General features: G+C 30.2%; 6 protein-coding genes across 6 annotated transcripts in view; 4 read left to right on the top strand and 2 right to left on the bottom strand.

Annotated features, from left to right (window-relative positions):
• Nucleotides 1-7,994, bottom strand: part of LOC108734919 (ribokinase-like) — a 14,923-nt gene extending 6,929 nt beyond the window's left edge. The window contains exons 1-4 of the mRNA XM_018466684.2: nt 7,633-7,994; nt 7,372-7,504; nt 7,020-7,304; nt 6,818-6,945 (exon numbers count right to left, since the gene is read on the bottom strand). Of these exons, the coding sequence (XP_018322186.1) occupies nt 6,818-6,945; nt 7,020-7,304; nt 7,372-7,504; nt 7,633-7,688 (602 nt within the window). The 5' untranslated portion in view covers nt 7,689-7,994. The remainder of the gene's footprint in view (nt 1-6,817; nt 6,946-7,019; nt 7,305-7,371; nt 7,505-7,632) is intronic.
• LOC108734918 lies at nt 13-3,511 on the top strand. The gene is made up of 7 exons (XM_025976398.1): nt 13-479; nt 988-1,131; nt 1,439-1,763; nt 1,840-1,930; nt 2,483-2,587; nt 2,667-2,823; nt 3,163-3,511. Exons 1-7 carry the CDS (start codon nt 294-296, stop codon nt 3,355-3,357), a joined length of 1,203 nt encoding a protein of 400 aa, XP_025832183.1. The 5' UTR covers nt 13-293; the 3' UTR covers nt 3,358-3,511.
• Nucleotides 4,216-6,539, top strand: LOC108734917 (short-chain specific acyl-CoA dehydrogenase, mitochondrial-like). Its single transcript, XM_018466682.2, has 7 exons — nt 4,216-4,398; nt 4,561-4,709; nt 4,776-5,034; nt 5,090-5,242; nt 5,305-5,442; nt 5,499-5,668; nt 6,230-6,539. The coding sequence occupies exons 1-7, from the start codon at nt 4,362-4,364 to the stop codon at nt 6,533-6,535; spliced, it is 1,212 nt and encodes a 403-aa protein (XP_018322184.1). The 5' UTR covers nt 4,216-4,361; the 3' UTR covers nt 6,536-6,539.
• A 463-nt stretch (nt 7,995-8,457) lies between the features above and the next one.
• Nucleotides 8,458-9,900, top strand: LOC108734927. Its single transcript, XM_018466695.2, has 5 exons — nt 8,458-8,809; nt 9,075-9,146; nt 9,251-9,341; nt 9,399-9,605; nt 9,695-9,900. Exons 1-5 carry the CDS (start codon nt 8,766-8,768, stop codon nt 9,767-9,769), a joined length of 489 nt encoding a protein of 162 aa, XP_018322197.1. The 5' UTR covers nt 8,458-8,765; the 3' UTR covers nt 9,770-9,900.
• LOC108734928 (28S ribosomal protein S18a, mitochondrial) lies at nt 9,896-10,651 on the bottom strand. The gene has a single exon (XM_018466697.1). The coding sequence runs from the start codon at nt 10,532-10,534 to the stop codon at nt 10,055-10,057; it is 480 nt and encodes a 159-aa protein (XP_018322199.1). The 5' UTR covers nt 10,535-10,651; the 3' UTR covers nt 9,896-10,054.
• Nucleotides 10,652-10,791: 140 nt separating this feature from the next.
• LOC112903940 lies at nt 10,792-14,576 on the top strand. Its single transcript, XM_025976403.1, has 7 exons — nt 10,792-11,353; nt 11,862-12,005; nt 12,313-12,637; nt 12,714-12,804; nt 13,357-13,461; nt 13,541-13,697; nt 14,037-14,576. The coding sequence occupies exons 1-7, from the start codon at nt 11,168-11,170 to the stop codon at nt 14,229-14,231; spliced, it is 1,203 nt and encodes a 400-aa protein (XP_025832188.1). The 5' UTR covers nt 10,792-11,167; the 3' UTR covers nt 14,232-14,576.
• Nucleotides 14,577-14,588: the final 12 nt, after the last annotated feature.

Below are 14,588 nucleotides of genomic sequence, written 5' to 3'. Positions count from 1 at the left end.
ATGTGCGTCGAATGTTGCTGTACTGGTATGGTGTAATCACAAAAATTATCGGCTAGATAAATAGTTTGTTTTTATTAAAATAAAAAGTGTAAAAACATCTATAGAAATTTAGTCCCTTTAATGGAGAAAAATATAGTGACATTATTAATAGTATTGTTAATACAATCACAGTAATTATAAAAATTTCCTTGTTTTAGTTTTATTATTTGTAGAAAGTGAGTGTTAACTTTGTTTTTAACAAGCCTAAAAGTTGTTTTACTTCATTATCGGTGAAATTTAAAATTAAGAAAAGAATGGCAAGACCAAGGAAACTAAGAAAAAATGTTTCGAAAAGACAAAATAACGGTTCTCAAACTCAAACTAAGAAAGTCTCACCATCATGTAAAAAAACATCTAGAGGAAATATTCGTAAAAGAAGCGTCTCAACTTCGTCATTACATTCTAGTCCATATAACACAAGAATAAGGACAAAAACTACAGTAAGAAATTAATACAGTTTCCATTTTTTCCTCTTTTTTTAATGAACGTGGAAATCATAGACAATTTTTAGGGTAAAAACGTTTTTATTGAGGGTTTTTGAGTCAATAAAACTTTACTCCTTTTTATTTTTATTTTACACATAACATCTTAAGTCTTTATACTTACCACAAAAACAATTTAATCTGACTTTGAAGATTAAAAATGCTTAACTTCAGCATTTACTAGTTTTTTTTATCATGATTGTTTCTATCAATAAAATTTTAATTTATTTGTAAAGGTATATAAATGAAGAGTAAAGGTGGTTTTTATTTTGTAACCATTTGCTGTTTGTTGCTCTTTATTAATTACCAATTGTTTATACAATATTACTGTTACATATTTAACTTTTGATAAAGTACAACAAAAAGCACAGCAAAAAAATATTAGATGACATTTACATTTTGCTTGATTAATTATTTATTACAAACTAACATATTTAAGAACTAGCTCTATGAATTCTCAATGCAGGCAATGCAAGATAGTAAACCAATACATGTCTACGAAATTGACGATACTCCAATACTTGTTGAAAAAAGCGTACGAAGAAATCCTAGGCCTGTTATAGATAATAATGTCTATGTAGTACCAGATTCCGATGATGACGATGATGTAGTAAGTTCATGTAAAACTGTATTTTAATTTTTTCAATTGTTAGCTGTTTTTATTAACAATTCTTAATTAAATTTTAGCAATTATTGCATTTATTTATTTGTATGTCTAATTATCGTTTCCATTGTGTAGTAACTTTTTAAAGTAGCGGGAGTAAAATTATTTTGATGGGTAGAACGACTCCATTGCATTTTCTTTTAACAATATATAAAAAGAGGAGATTGCATTCTTGAACTATTACATATCTATATATTTTATTTTTAAGAAAATGTATAATAAAATTCCATCACTAATATAAAATAAATGCTAGGTTTTAAATGATATTCGCTCCAGTGTTAACATGCCCGAAGAAAAGCGCAAGCAAATTCAAGATTACATAAATTTAATTACACCAAACCGCGTCGATTATGGCACTAAAGCACCGATAGCCGACATTATTCAAATCAAAGAGGACGAATTGATAAAGTCCCCAGAGGCAACCGAAGACGAGATTCAAAGAATAATTAGAAAGCACGCGAAATCGATGATATTGTCACCAGAAACTAACGTGATCGAACGGGTCGATTATAAGGAAGGTGGGATGTCTATTCAAAGTAGAACGCCCATTCCTACCAGTGTTGTAGAACGTTGTCAAGGTATTACTTGGTTAATAATTTTTTAATAAACAAAACAACTAAAATGTTCACAATAATGTTATTGCTGTATCGGTAGGACTTGAACCTGTTCCAAGTACTAGCTGGGCTGTTAATTTGGAAAGCGACAACTCTCTAACACCTATATCGACTCGGCACAAGAATGCAAGGTCTGTAAAAGAAACGTACTCTGGAGTCACCCTATATTTATGTTATTTTTAATTGATAACAAATTATCATCATATTTATTATTACAATAAGAACTCAAATGTATGTACCCCTTTTTAGAAAAACTTCGTAGTTATCACTGATATGATATTTAATAGAGAACAACCAATCTGAACCATTTCAGATAATAAAAATATTATTTATTTACAATAAATCTAAACGTTTCACCCCTTAGTTTGAGGTTTCTTCAGGGATACTTGTAATCAAATGTGCACAAAAATCTTCATTTCACTTATGATAAAAGAAAGTACTTTGCGTGTCTTAAGCTAAATAACTTTACAATTACCCCTTAAGAAGCTCCAAACTAATGACTGAAGTCTTGGGATTTATTGCAAATAAATAAGTTACCTTTTCCGTAGTTAAAAAATTATGCATACTTTACGTGCATAATTACATTTACAGTTGTAAATGTAACTAGAGAACTAATTTTATTTTTGCTTTGTACCATTTAATGAATTATTTCTTCCTTCACTTATTTTTTACTTAATTTTCAGTGACATTAATAGTCCTAAAGACGCCGAAGTAATGGAATATGTTGACGAAATTGTGGCAGAACACAGGGATAAAATTTCGATGGAAGTAGAAGAACGTTACGAAAGGTAATCATGTGCAAATGTTTTGATATTTTTTGACGACATTTTCTTTGAAAAAGTAATTATTTTTTAAATTGTGGAGTAGAATGTGGAAACAAGAAGAAGAAAATAAACGTCGGCGCATAGAAGCCGAAAAAAGTAATTGTATAGACTTTGATAGTTCCATTGAGATTATTGAAACCCCAGAAATCTTGGATAAAGATGTTAAAATGGATGATAGTCTGAAAGGAAATGAGAAAAGGGTGAGTAAAGTTTGATTGAAAAGCGCGCACTTACCCTACCTAAGGACCTCTTATGCGTTTTCGTTATGTTCACGAAATTACTGCCATAGTTCCACATACATAAATGCATCTTTGAAAAATGCAGTTTCTAATGTTTTATTTCAAGAAAATAGAATTTATATATTAATTATCTTCGTTCTGCTAGTGACTGCAGTATGGTATACTTTTTTCGGCTTTGCTATAGTATTTAAAATTGTTTTCGAAAAATAAAGTTTTTAGGAGCAATAATATATGTGTATATATATATATGTAGATATGTAGTAATGACGATTTTAACAAGCATTGTATGGGTCTTTGCAGGAAACAAAGGAAAAACCAGAAAAACTTTGTCCTATATGTTTAGAGTCCCTTTCAGATGATAAAGAACTGAGCGCTACCGTATGCGGCCATGTGTACTGCACCCCCTGTATTAAAACGGCCATCAGGACCTATCATCGGTGTCCTGCTTGTCGTACTAAACTTACTCTTAAAAAAATAATTCCTTTATTCCTTTAAAGAACAATTTGAAAATTCTGATGTTTTTGGTCTTGTGAGTTTTCGGGCTACACTGAACTTTTCTACTTAATAATATTTTTTTATAATTTGTAGATGGTTTCAGATTCTTGCGGAAACAATGAAGAATTATTATGTTTACCTAGTGGTCTTCAGTTATAATTACCAATTGTTTATACAATATTACTGTTACATATTTAACTTTTGATAAAGTACAACAAAAAGCACAGCAAAAAAATATTAGATGACATTTACATTTTGCTTGATTAATTATTTATTACAAACTAACATATTTAAGAACTAGCTCTATGAATTCTCAATGCAGGCAATGCAAGATAGTAAACCAATACATGTCTACGAAATTGACGATACTCCAATACTTGTTGAAAAAAGCGTACGAAGAAATCCTAGGCCTGTTATAGATAATAATGTCTATGTAGTACCAGATTCCGATGATGACGATGATGTAGTAAGTTCATGTAAAACTGTATTTTAATTTTTTCAATTGTTAGCTGNTACTTTTATATATTTTAAGTTAAACGACTATAATTTTCAGTAATAAAAACTATGAAATTTTACGTCTTTCTCTTCTTCCAAAAATGACCCGTTTATCGTAGTATTTAATTACAAACGAACATTCAAGAATTCTTATTTAGTTAAAAAGAAAACGCATTATACAAATGGCACGTTACACTGCAAGACACTTCAAATTTTACGTGTGACATATTGTATGTACAATTGCAATAAAAACATATTATGTTTCCATTACTTTGGAATAAATATTTACAGAGAATCTGATAATTAAATATATTTAACAGTTACAACATGATAAATTACGTAATAATATGTACAACACGATAAAGAGATAATATATGCGTTTGAAGCTCAACATTTAATGACAATAAATAAGGTTTGGTAAAAATGTAGTTTATCTCACTTTCTTATTATGTTAAATTTTCGTTTAATTCTGCGATAGTTAAGATTCTGCCAACCTTACAGTTAATAAAATGGCTTTGAGAAATATAACAAAGCTTTTAAAAAATAGTAAGTATATTTTTGTTTACTTATTGAAATATTAAATTAATTTGAATTAAAAATAAAAAATGGACTTGTTACTTTTATGTACATATACAGTGTGTTCAACGTTTGAAACTTGCCTTTGGACACGTTATATAGTTATTAAAATTTTTACGAAAAATCTTTCAGGAACATTGCCACAATGTATACGATATTTTAGCATAATATTGACGAATGAACATGAAATGCTACAGAAAACATGCAGAGATTTTGCGGAGTCTGAGTTGAAGCCAGTGGCGGCACAACTCGACAAAGAGCACAAATTTCCCACTGAGCAAGTATGCAAAATTATATTAGTAGCTTAAGATTTTTTATGTAGATTCAAAAATTATTTCTCTATTTAGATTAAGAAACTAGGCGAACTTGGTTTATTATCAATAAATGTATCAGAAAAATGGGGTGGCTCAAATCTGGATAGTCTATCACTAGCTATTGCAGTTGAAGAGATTGCTAGAGGATGTGGTGGTACAGGTACCATTGTATCTGTTCATAATTGCCTTTACGTAAATTTACTGGATAGATTGGGCACTGATGCGCAAAAAGAAACGTTTCTGAGACCATTCACTGGCGGCACGCTTGGCTGTTTTGCCCTAAGCGAACCCGGTACCATTTCTTAAATTTTGAGTAAAAAAGAAATATTTTTTTATACATTTCTTAGACGCCGGTAGTGATGTTGGTGCAATTTCTACAACTGCGATATTAGATGGTGATCATTATATCCTCAATGGCACAAAATCGTGGGTGACTAGTGGATATGAAGGGAAGGCAGTAGTGGTATTTGCAACAGTTGATAAAAAGCAAAAGCACAAAGGTATACAGTACATATAGGTACCATAATATTAGAATACGTTCAGTAGTTTAAACGACTTTTAGGTATCACTGCCTTTTTAATTCCTCTACCTTATCAGGGACTATCTCTAGGAAAGAAAGAAGACAAGATGGGGATACGAGCCTCGTCTACTTGTAATATAATCCTTGAAGACGTTCGAATACCGAAAGAAAATGTATTAGGTAATATTATTTCTACTTCAACTGTACTGTTAGATGATTGAAAAATGTTTTTAAAGGTAACGTTGGAGAAGGTTTTAAAATTGCAATGAGTCAACTTGATAACGCTCGTGTCGGAATTTCTGCTCAAGCACTTGGTATTGCACAAGCTGCTCTGGACTGTGCTGTCGATTATTCGTCACAAAGGAAGGCATTTGGTCGTCCTATCAACGAAATGCAAGCTGTTCAGGTATATTTTTAAATTGTATAAGGTTACCCAAAATGTCGTCTTATCACAATTCATCAATAACGTTTGATGCTTTCACATAAAATTGCATTTTAAGTTAGTAAAAATTAAGTGGAAAGTTTTGAGTAACAGGTACATATTAATAGAAGAATTGACACTAGACATAATTAACAATTACATAAATAATAGCAGTAATGGCTAACATACATACACATTAATTAGAAAAAATTAAAATAATCTACATGGTGACAAACGGATAGTACAACTAAAAGCTTTTAATTCTTCCATTAAAATAAATATGTACTTGGTACTCAAAACTTTCCACCTGTATATTAGCCTAGAAAAAAAAAATAAAATGTTTGCCCCATTTTGACTTTAATTAATCACATTCGCAAAAAGAGAAGAATGTCAAATATAATTATTGGTAATTTAAATACTATCATCGTGTTACTATTGCAAACAACAGGTCTTAGGATCCAATATCATTTAAAATTTTCGTACATCAACTTCTAAAGAAGTGCATTTTTACAATCATTTTGTTTTTTATTTTTTTCTTTGTTCTAGTTAAGGATAGCAGAAATGGCTGTAGCTTTAGAATCTGCCAGGCTTTTAGTATGGAGAGCGGCAGTTTTATGTGACGAGCCAGTAAGATCTTCGAAAGAATCGTCAATGGCAAAACTAGCTGCTAGTCAAGCAGCAACATTCGTCTCACACAATGCCATTCAGATTTTAGGTGGAATGGGATATGTGACGGACATGCCTGCGGAAAGACATTACAGAGATGCCAGAATAACAGAAATTTATGCCGGTGTAAATGATGTGCATAAACAAATTATCGCTGGCCAAATTATCAAGAGTTATCAAAACTAAAATATTTTTANAGTTTGAAATTTCTGGTAGCTTTTTTTCTGTTAATAAAAATAAATTTAATCTGTTCGGTTAACGAATCTCCATAAAATGACGTGTAAAATTACAATTTTTTAAAATCTCAATAACTTTTTAACGGTTTAGTGAATCAATTTGTAATTTTTACAGGAATTTTAGAATTGAATGAGGAACGTTCTTCCAAATTTTTTATTTGTCTCGTAGCGTTTTGACATACCTCGCAAACATCCTTAACATAAATTAAAGGAAATACATGTAGGTACTTACTCAAGGGAATTTACTGTTACTCCAGTAAAATCTTCAATTTCCACTTCATTCACGCAAAATATGGTGGGTAATGACAAAAGTTTTGTTTCGTATTCTTTTATTGACGGAGCAGCATTCAAAATAGATATCTACGCAAACAAACAAGAAAATACATGTATAATGGGAACACAAGGTGTTAGGTAATACCTTTTTTATTTTTTACCTTAGAACATATTGTTAAAGTTTCAACGGCAACATCAATAGAAGTTTCCAACTGACAAACTACAACTTCTGCTGAACTAATTAGCTCTTTTGCAGATTTCACGTCCTCCACAGATAATTTTGTATTAGCGCCCGCCACTATAACTATTTGATTTTGACCAGTGTCAGACACTGTAATTTGAGCTATGCCAGTTGCACTATTTGATGTTTTCTTTACAAAAGTAGTATCAACTTTAGTTTTCTTCAAATGATCAATATACTTTTCACCCCATAAATCATCACCTACCTAATAAATTAAATTTTCAATTTTGGAAATTTTAAATGAACCGCTACTGATTAATAACTAAGCTTACCCGGGCAATAAGCGCTGTATTTCCCCCTAAGTACGCTGCCGCTACACATTGGTTGGCTCCTTTCCCGCCAAAGTTAGTGTTGAACTTGTAACCATGAATGGTTTCGCCCTCTTTTGGCAGTCTTGGTGCATAACTTAAAAATTACAAAATAGAACGCGCTTATCAGCGCATGTGGTGTATTTTACGTATTACTACATAATGGATACATGAAACAATATGATACAAAGAATTGAATAACTGAAAAATTATTTAGTTGCTTACCAAACAAAATCTATCATACAGGATCCTACTACAACAATCTCTTTCTTTTCGTTCATTTTAATGCTTAAGTTAATTTATATAAAACATCTTCAGCATGTTACAGGATCAAACTTGTAACCAAGTGCTTCGTTTTAACATTTATAGGGGCATACTAACATGTTATGTAACTCAATATGATAAGATTAAATTGTGGGAAAAAACATTTCTTACTTTTAATTAAAAATGCTTATTATTAATTACAAAACTGCTTATATTTTTTGACATTAGAATATATGCATTTGTAGAATGTTATTGACCTGTAACATAACTGAATTACAGTACACCTTATTAAATCAAATCAACTTAAAAATATCATGCAATATAACGTAATACAATACAATACAAGATAAATATGATTTAAGCAGGAAATACTTTTATTTCAACAAACATTTTGGTATGTATAATATTTTTCATTGATGACCATGATATGTATTATCCATAGATTAAAGTATTATCTATGGTCATAACCATCGACGTTTACTAATGGACATGCCTTAGCGGTCAGAATTGTGGTACAACAAAAGAAAAAGATGGAATGAAGTTTCGGACAATATCCATCTCTCTCACCATACTGCGTAGGCGTGTCATGAAAGAGATAGCACTAGTCCGAAACCATACGCCATCTCTCTCACTTTTCAAGCCAAGAAATTATTACAACGACATACGGCTAAGGCAGTCCATTAATATATGTCTATGGTCATAACTGACACATATGTCGTGTGAATCTGGCATGCATCTATATATGGCCGATAACCGTAGCCCATAGACCAACCATATATCTCTTATCTATACCATAGTCGATAACGTAATGATAACGTACAACTCATAACCTCAATGTTTGTTTATATTTTAGAAATGAATCATGGCTGGAAGTTATTTTTCTAAGTGTTTATATTGTTTTTTAATACTGTTTAGTTTAGTGTGTACAAATTTAGCAGAAGAAATATGTTCGAGTACATCTACGTGCCTTTGCAATATGAATGATGATAAATACATAAACATATCAAATATTACAAATGGCCAAAAGTACCTCACAGCAGAGAAAGGAAATTTAACGTACTATTTTTCTGGTTGCTCGTATTTTACTCTACCAAATGATAAATTCCCAAATATTACAAATAATTGCAAAAATACGTCAGTAAGTTTTTGAAGTTCACAGATTCTTTTTGTCTTTGGCAAAAGAATACTTATGTACTTAAATTAAATTAATAACTTTACTCCTGAATATCTATTACTTTAAAATCAAGCACTTATTGATACTATTGTAAATTATTTTTTGTTCATAGGTACCTCTTGAATTTTTAATAATTGTGTACATCATAGTGCTTACTGTAGGTGTATTTTATTTTATTTTTATAATTTCAGTTTTGTATATTTGATAGACACAAAAATATTACTTATAGTTTTGGTAAAACAGAAGGTACTTTTAAAAGAGGAGATGGTGAAATCGACTTCTTGATAGTGCCAAAACAAATGTAAGTTCATGTACATATACCTATTTGCAATTTTTCTAATTGAGTTAATAATTATATCAATTTCTTTCTTTTATTAAATTCCTTATAAAATATCTTGCTTATAGTGCAACAAACCAATCGGCAGTAATTACCCTTGCTTGCACAAATCTACAAAATTCTTATTTACTTGCTCTTCCACCTGATTCATCTACATATGTAAGTTAATAATTGTTTTATTAATTTCAAAATACTATTAGTATAGTAAACTTTTAGAATTTGGTGTTATTTTCCCCACATTCTTGTGTCTTACTATATCACCGAGGTCTAAGTACAGGATCTGTTTTACTTATAATATTTTTTGTATGTTTAACTGTATACCTAGTAGGTGGAGTCTTAGTTTTACATTTCTTAAGGGGCGCTCGTGGTAAAGAAATGATACCAAATTATGAATTTTGGTCTGGCTTACCATCTCTTGTAAGGGTAAGCAGAAAACTTAATTAAGAAATAATAGTGACATACATAATAGTTCACAGTAGTTGATCTAAAACCTTAATTTTTTTTTATTTAAGGATGGTTTTCTCTTCCTGTTAAACGGTTGTAATCCGATAAGTGTACCAACAGCTGAATCCTATGATAGAATATAAGAAATTTCTTGTAGTATATGTCTGTTTTTTATGAATATTTGTAAAAAGAATAATATGTATAATACCTACTATGTTTCGTTTTTAATTCTGTAAACTGCTTAAGAAAATGTAATTTACTTTTCATAATTGAATACTCTTTTTTTTGTATTTATTGAGTAGAGTTGAAAATACAAAATACAGCATATATGCTGCATTACATTTGACAAATCTTTTAATTTCTTAAACATGTATCACAACTCAATTAAAACCAGTACACTTTTCATTATCATGTTCAATATGCTACATTTATTTTAATTTAATAGTTGACTCATCAAAATATTTATTGTATTTCTTCCAACCTCGTCTTTTCTTTGGATCCTTTTTACTGTTCGCTGGAGTTAAGTTGGACATCAATCCTGCTTTTTGTGCCATTGCTACCAAAGAAGAAACCCTTTTTTGTTGTCTTCTACATAAACCAGTAATCCTTCGCGGAAGAACACAGCCATCTGATCGTACAAATTGACTTAAAATTAACACATCTGTATGTTTAATATCTAGTCCTGAGCTACATATAGGGCAAACAGATGCATTTGTGTTCTTAAGCAAGTAATTTTCTCTAGGTGATGGGTAATTTACTCCTTGTACTATTAGTTCACTGCCCTTTTCAATTTCACGTACTTCTTTTAAGTACGATGGTTTAGACGTCCAGATAGTTTTTACTAAATTAAGCTTCAGGAAACTGCTATTGCTGAGGACCACATTTGTAGTTGCTCTTATAAACTGCATTTTCTCAACGTATTCTCATTTAACACATTTCGGTATTCAACTTTTATTAATACATGTATTTTCAGTTTACTATACTTGATTTAAGAGACTTTTAAGGTTAAAATCATAGATAGTTAAAATGAATCTGTGATAGATATACCATAGATATACAATAGATAGTTAAAATAATAGATAAGAGACATATATGCTAACCTTACCTGCTCACCATGGGTTCACCAGTGACCATAAATTTGTTTTATTATCTATTTTTTGCTCATTCTGCAATCTGTACAGCTGATGGTATATATACATATGCGTTATTTAGTATATTTTGGGTTTGTAACATGTTTATAACGTTTTTCAAAATGTCGAATGTTGCTGTACTGGTATGGTGTAATCACAAAAATTATCGGCTAGATAAATAGTTTGTTTTTATTAAAATAAAAAGTGTAAAAACATCTATAGAAATTTAGTCCCTTTAATGGAGAAAAATATAGTGACATTATTAATAGTATTGTTAATACAATCACAGTAATTATAAAAATTTCCTTGTTTTAGTTTTATTATTTGTAGAAAGTGAGTGTTAACTTTGTTTTTAACAAGCCTAAAAGTTGTTTTACTTCATTATCGGTGAAATTTAAAATTAAGAAAAGAATGGCAAGACCAAGGAAACTAAGAAAAAATGTTTCGAAAAGACAAAATAACGGTTCTCAAACTCAAACTAAGAAAGTCTCACCATCATGTAAAAAAACATCTAGAGGAAATATTCGTAAAAGAAGCGTCTCAACTTCGTCATTACATTCTAGTCCATATAACACAAGAATAAGGACAAAAACTACAGTAAGAAATTAATACAGTTTCCATTTTTTCCTCTTTTTTTAATGAACGTGGAAATCATAGACAATTTTTAGGGTAAAAACGTTTTTATTGAGGGTTTTTGAGTCAATAAAACTTTACTCCTTTTTATTTTTATTTTACACATAACATCTTAAGTCTTTATACTTACCACAAAAACAATTTAATCTGACTTTGAAGATTAAAAATGCTTAACTTCAGCATTTACTAGTTTTTTTTATCATGATTGTTTCTATCAATAAAATTTTAATTTATTTGTAAAGGTATATAAATGAAGAGTAAAGGTGGTTTTTATTTTGTAACCATTTGCTGTTTGTTGCTCTTTATTAATTACCAATTGTTTATACAATATTACTGTTACATATTTAACTTTTGATAAAGTACAACAAAAAGCACAGCAAAAAAATATTAGATGACATTTACATTTTGCTTGATTAATTATTTATTACAAACTAACATATTTAAGAACTAGCTCTATGAATTCTCAATGCAGGCAATGCAAGATAGTAAACCAATACATGTCTACGAAATTGACGATACTCCAATACTTGTTGAAAAAAGCGTACGAAGAAATCCTAGGCCTGTTATAGATAATAATGTCTATGTAGTACCAGATTCCGATGATGACGATGATGTAGTAAGTTCATGTAAAACTGTATTTTAATTTTTTCAATTGTTAGCTGTTTTTATTAACAATTCTTAATTAAATTTTAGCAATTATTGCATTTATTTATTTGTATGTCTAATTATCGTTTCCATTGTGTAGTAACTTTTTAAAGTAGCGGGAGTAAAATTATTTTGATGGGTAGAACGACTCCATTGCATTTTCTTTTAACAATATATAAAAAGAGGAGATTGCATTCTTGAACTATTACATATCTATATATTTTATTTTTAAGAAAATGTATAATAAAATTCCATCACTAATATAAAATAAATGCTAGGTTTTAAATGATATTCGCTCCAGTGTTAACATGCCCGAAGAAAAGCGCAAGCAAATTCAAGATTACATAAATTTAATTACACCAAACCGCGTCGATTATGGCACTAAAGCACCGATAGCCGACATTATTCAAATCAAAGAGGACGAATTGATAAAGTCCCCAGAGGCAACCGAAGACGAGATTCAAAGAATAATTAGAAAGCACGCGAAATCGATGATATTGTCACCAGAAACTAACGTGATCGAACGGGTCGATTATAAGGAAGGTGGGATGTCTATTCAAAGTAGAACGCCCATTCCTACCAGTGTTGTAGAACGTTGTCAAGGTATTACTTGGTTAATAATTTTTTAATAAACAAAACAACTAAAATGTTCACAATAATGTTATTGCTGTATCGGTAGGACTTGAACCTGTTCCAAGTACTAGCTGGGCTGTTAATTTGGAAAGCGACAACTCTCTAACACCTATATCGACTCGGCACAAGAATGCAAGGTCTGTAAAAGAAACGTACTCTGGAGTCACCCTATATTTATGTTATTTTTAATTGATAACAAATTATCATCATATTTATTATTACAATAAGAACTCAAATGTATGTACCCCTTTTTAGAAAAACTTCGTAGTTATCACTGATATGATATTTAATAGAGAACAACCAATCTGAACCATTTCAGATAATAAAAATATTATTTATTTACAATAAATCTAAACGTTTCACCCCTTAGTTTGAGGTTTCTTCAGGGATACTTGTAATCAAATGTGCACAAAAATCTTCATTTCACTTATGATAAAAGAAAGTACTTTGCGTGTCTTAAGCTAAATAACTTTACAATTACCCCTTAAGAAGCTCCAAACTAATGACTGAAGTCTTGGGATTTATTGCAAATAAATAAGTTACCTTTTCCGTAGTTAAAAAATTATGCATACTTTACGTGCATAATTACATTTACAGTTGTAAATGTAACTAGAGAACTAATTTTATTTTTGCTTTGTACCATTTAATGAATTATTTCTTCCTTCACTTATTTTTTACTTAATTTTCAGTGACATTAATAGTCCTAAAGACGCCGAAGTAATGGAATATGTTGACGAAATTGTGGCAGAACACAGGGATAAAATTTCGATGGAAGTAGAAGAACGTTACGAAAGGTAATCATGTGCAAATGTTTTGATATTTTTTGACGACATTTTCTTTGAAAAAGTAATTATTTTTTAAATTGTGGAGTAGAATGTGGAAACAAGAAGAAGAAAATAAACGTCGGCGCATAGAAGCCGAAAAAAGTAATTGTATAGACTTTGATAGTTCCATTGAGATTATTGAAACCCCAGAAATCTTGGATAAAGATGTTAAAATGGATGATAGTCTGAAAGGAAATGAGAAAAGGGTGAGTAAAGTTTGATTGAAAAGCGCGCACTTACCCTACCTAAGGACCTCTTATGCGTTTTCGTTATGTTCACGAAATTACTGCCATAGTTCCACATACATAAATGCATCTTTGAAAAATGCAGTTTCTAATGTTTTATTTCAAGAAAATAGAATTTATATATTAATTATCTTCGTTCTGCTAGTGACTGCAGTATGGTATACTTTTTTCGGCTTTGCTATAGTATTTAAAATTGTTTTCGAAAAATAAAGTTTTTAGGAGCAATAATATATGTGTATATATATATATGTAGATATGTAGTAATGACGATTTTAACAAGCATTGTATGGGTCTTTGCAGGAAACAAAGGAAAAACCAGAAAAACTTTGTCCTATATGTTTAGAGTCCCTTTCAGATGATAAAGAACTGAGCGCTACCGTATGCGGCCATGTGTACTGCACCCCCTGTATTAAAACGGCCATCAGGACCTATCATCGGTGTCCTGCTTGTCGTACTAAACTTACTCTTAAAAAAATAATTCCTTTATTCCTTTAAAGAACAATTTGAAAATTCTGATGTTTTTGGTCTTGTGAGTTTTCGGGCTACACTGAACTTTTCTACTTAATAATATTTTTTTATAATTTGTAGATGGTTTCAGATTCTTGCGGAAACAATGAAGAATTATTATGTTTACCTAGTGGTCTTCAGTTATAATGTAGACCATACGTAAACCACATTTTGTTAAAAAACTTTTGCTAGATTACCTTAAAATTGCTTATTTTTACATTCTATTTCCGTGACTTTCTGAAATCAGCTCGGAAATATAGTGATATTTATTTTAAATTAATTTTTAAATAATGAAATGTCGCTTTTTAAACCCTTAACGAATAGTTTTTGAATTTAAAAGGTTTA

The sequence above is a fragment of the Agrilus planipennis genome, unplaced genomic scaffold (genome assembly GCF_000699045.2).
Source record: "Agrilus planipennis isolate EAB-ADULT unplaced genomic scaffold, Apla_2.0 scaffold84, whole genome shotgun sequence".
NCBI classification, from domain to species: Eukaryota; Metazoa; Arthropoda; class Insecta; order Coleoptera; family Buprestidae; genus Agrilus; species Agrilus planipennis.
Note: the sequence above shows the minus strand (reverse complement) of the source record. Positions and strands in the feature narration are given on the sequence as shown.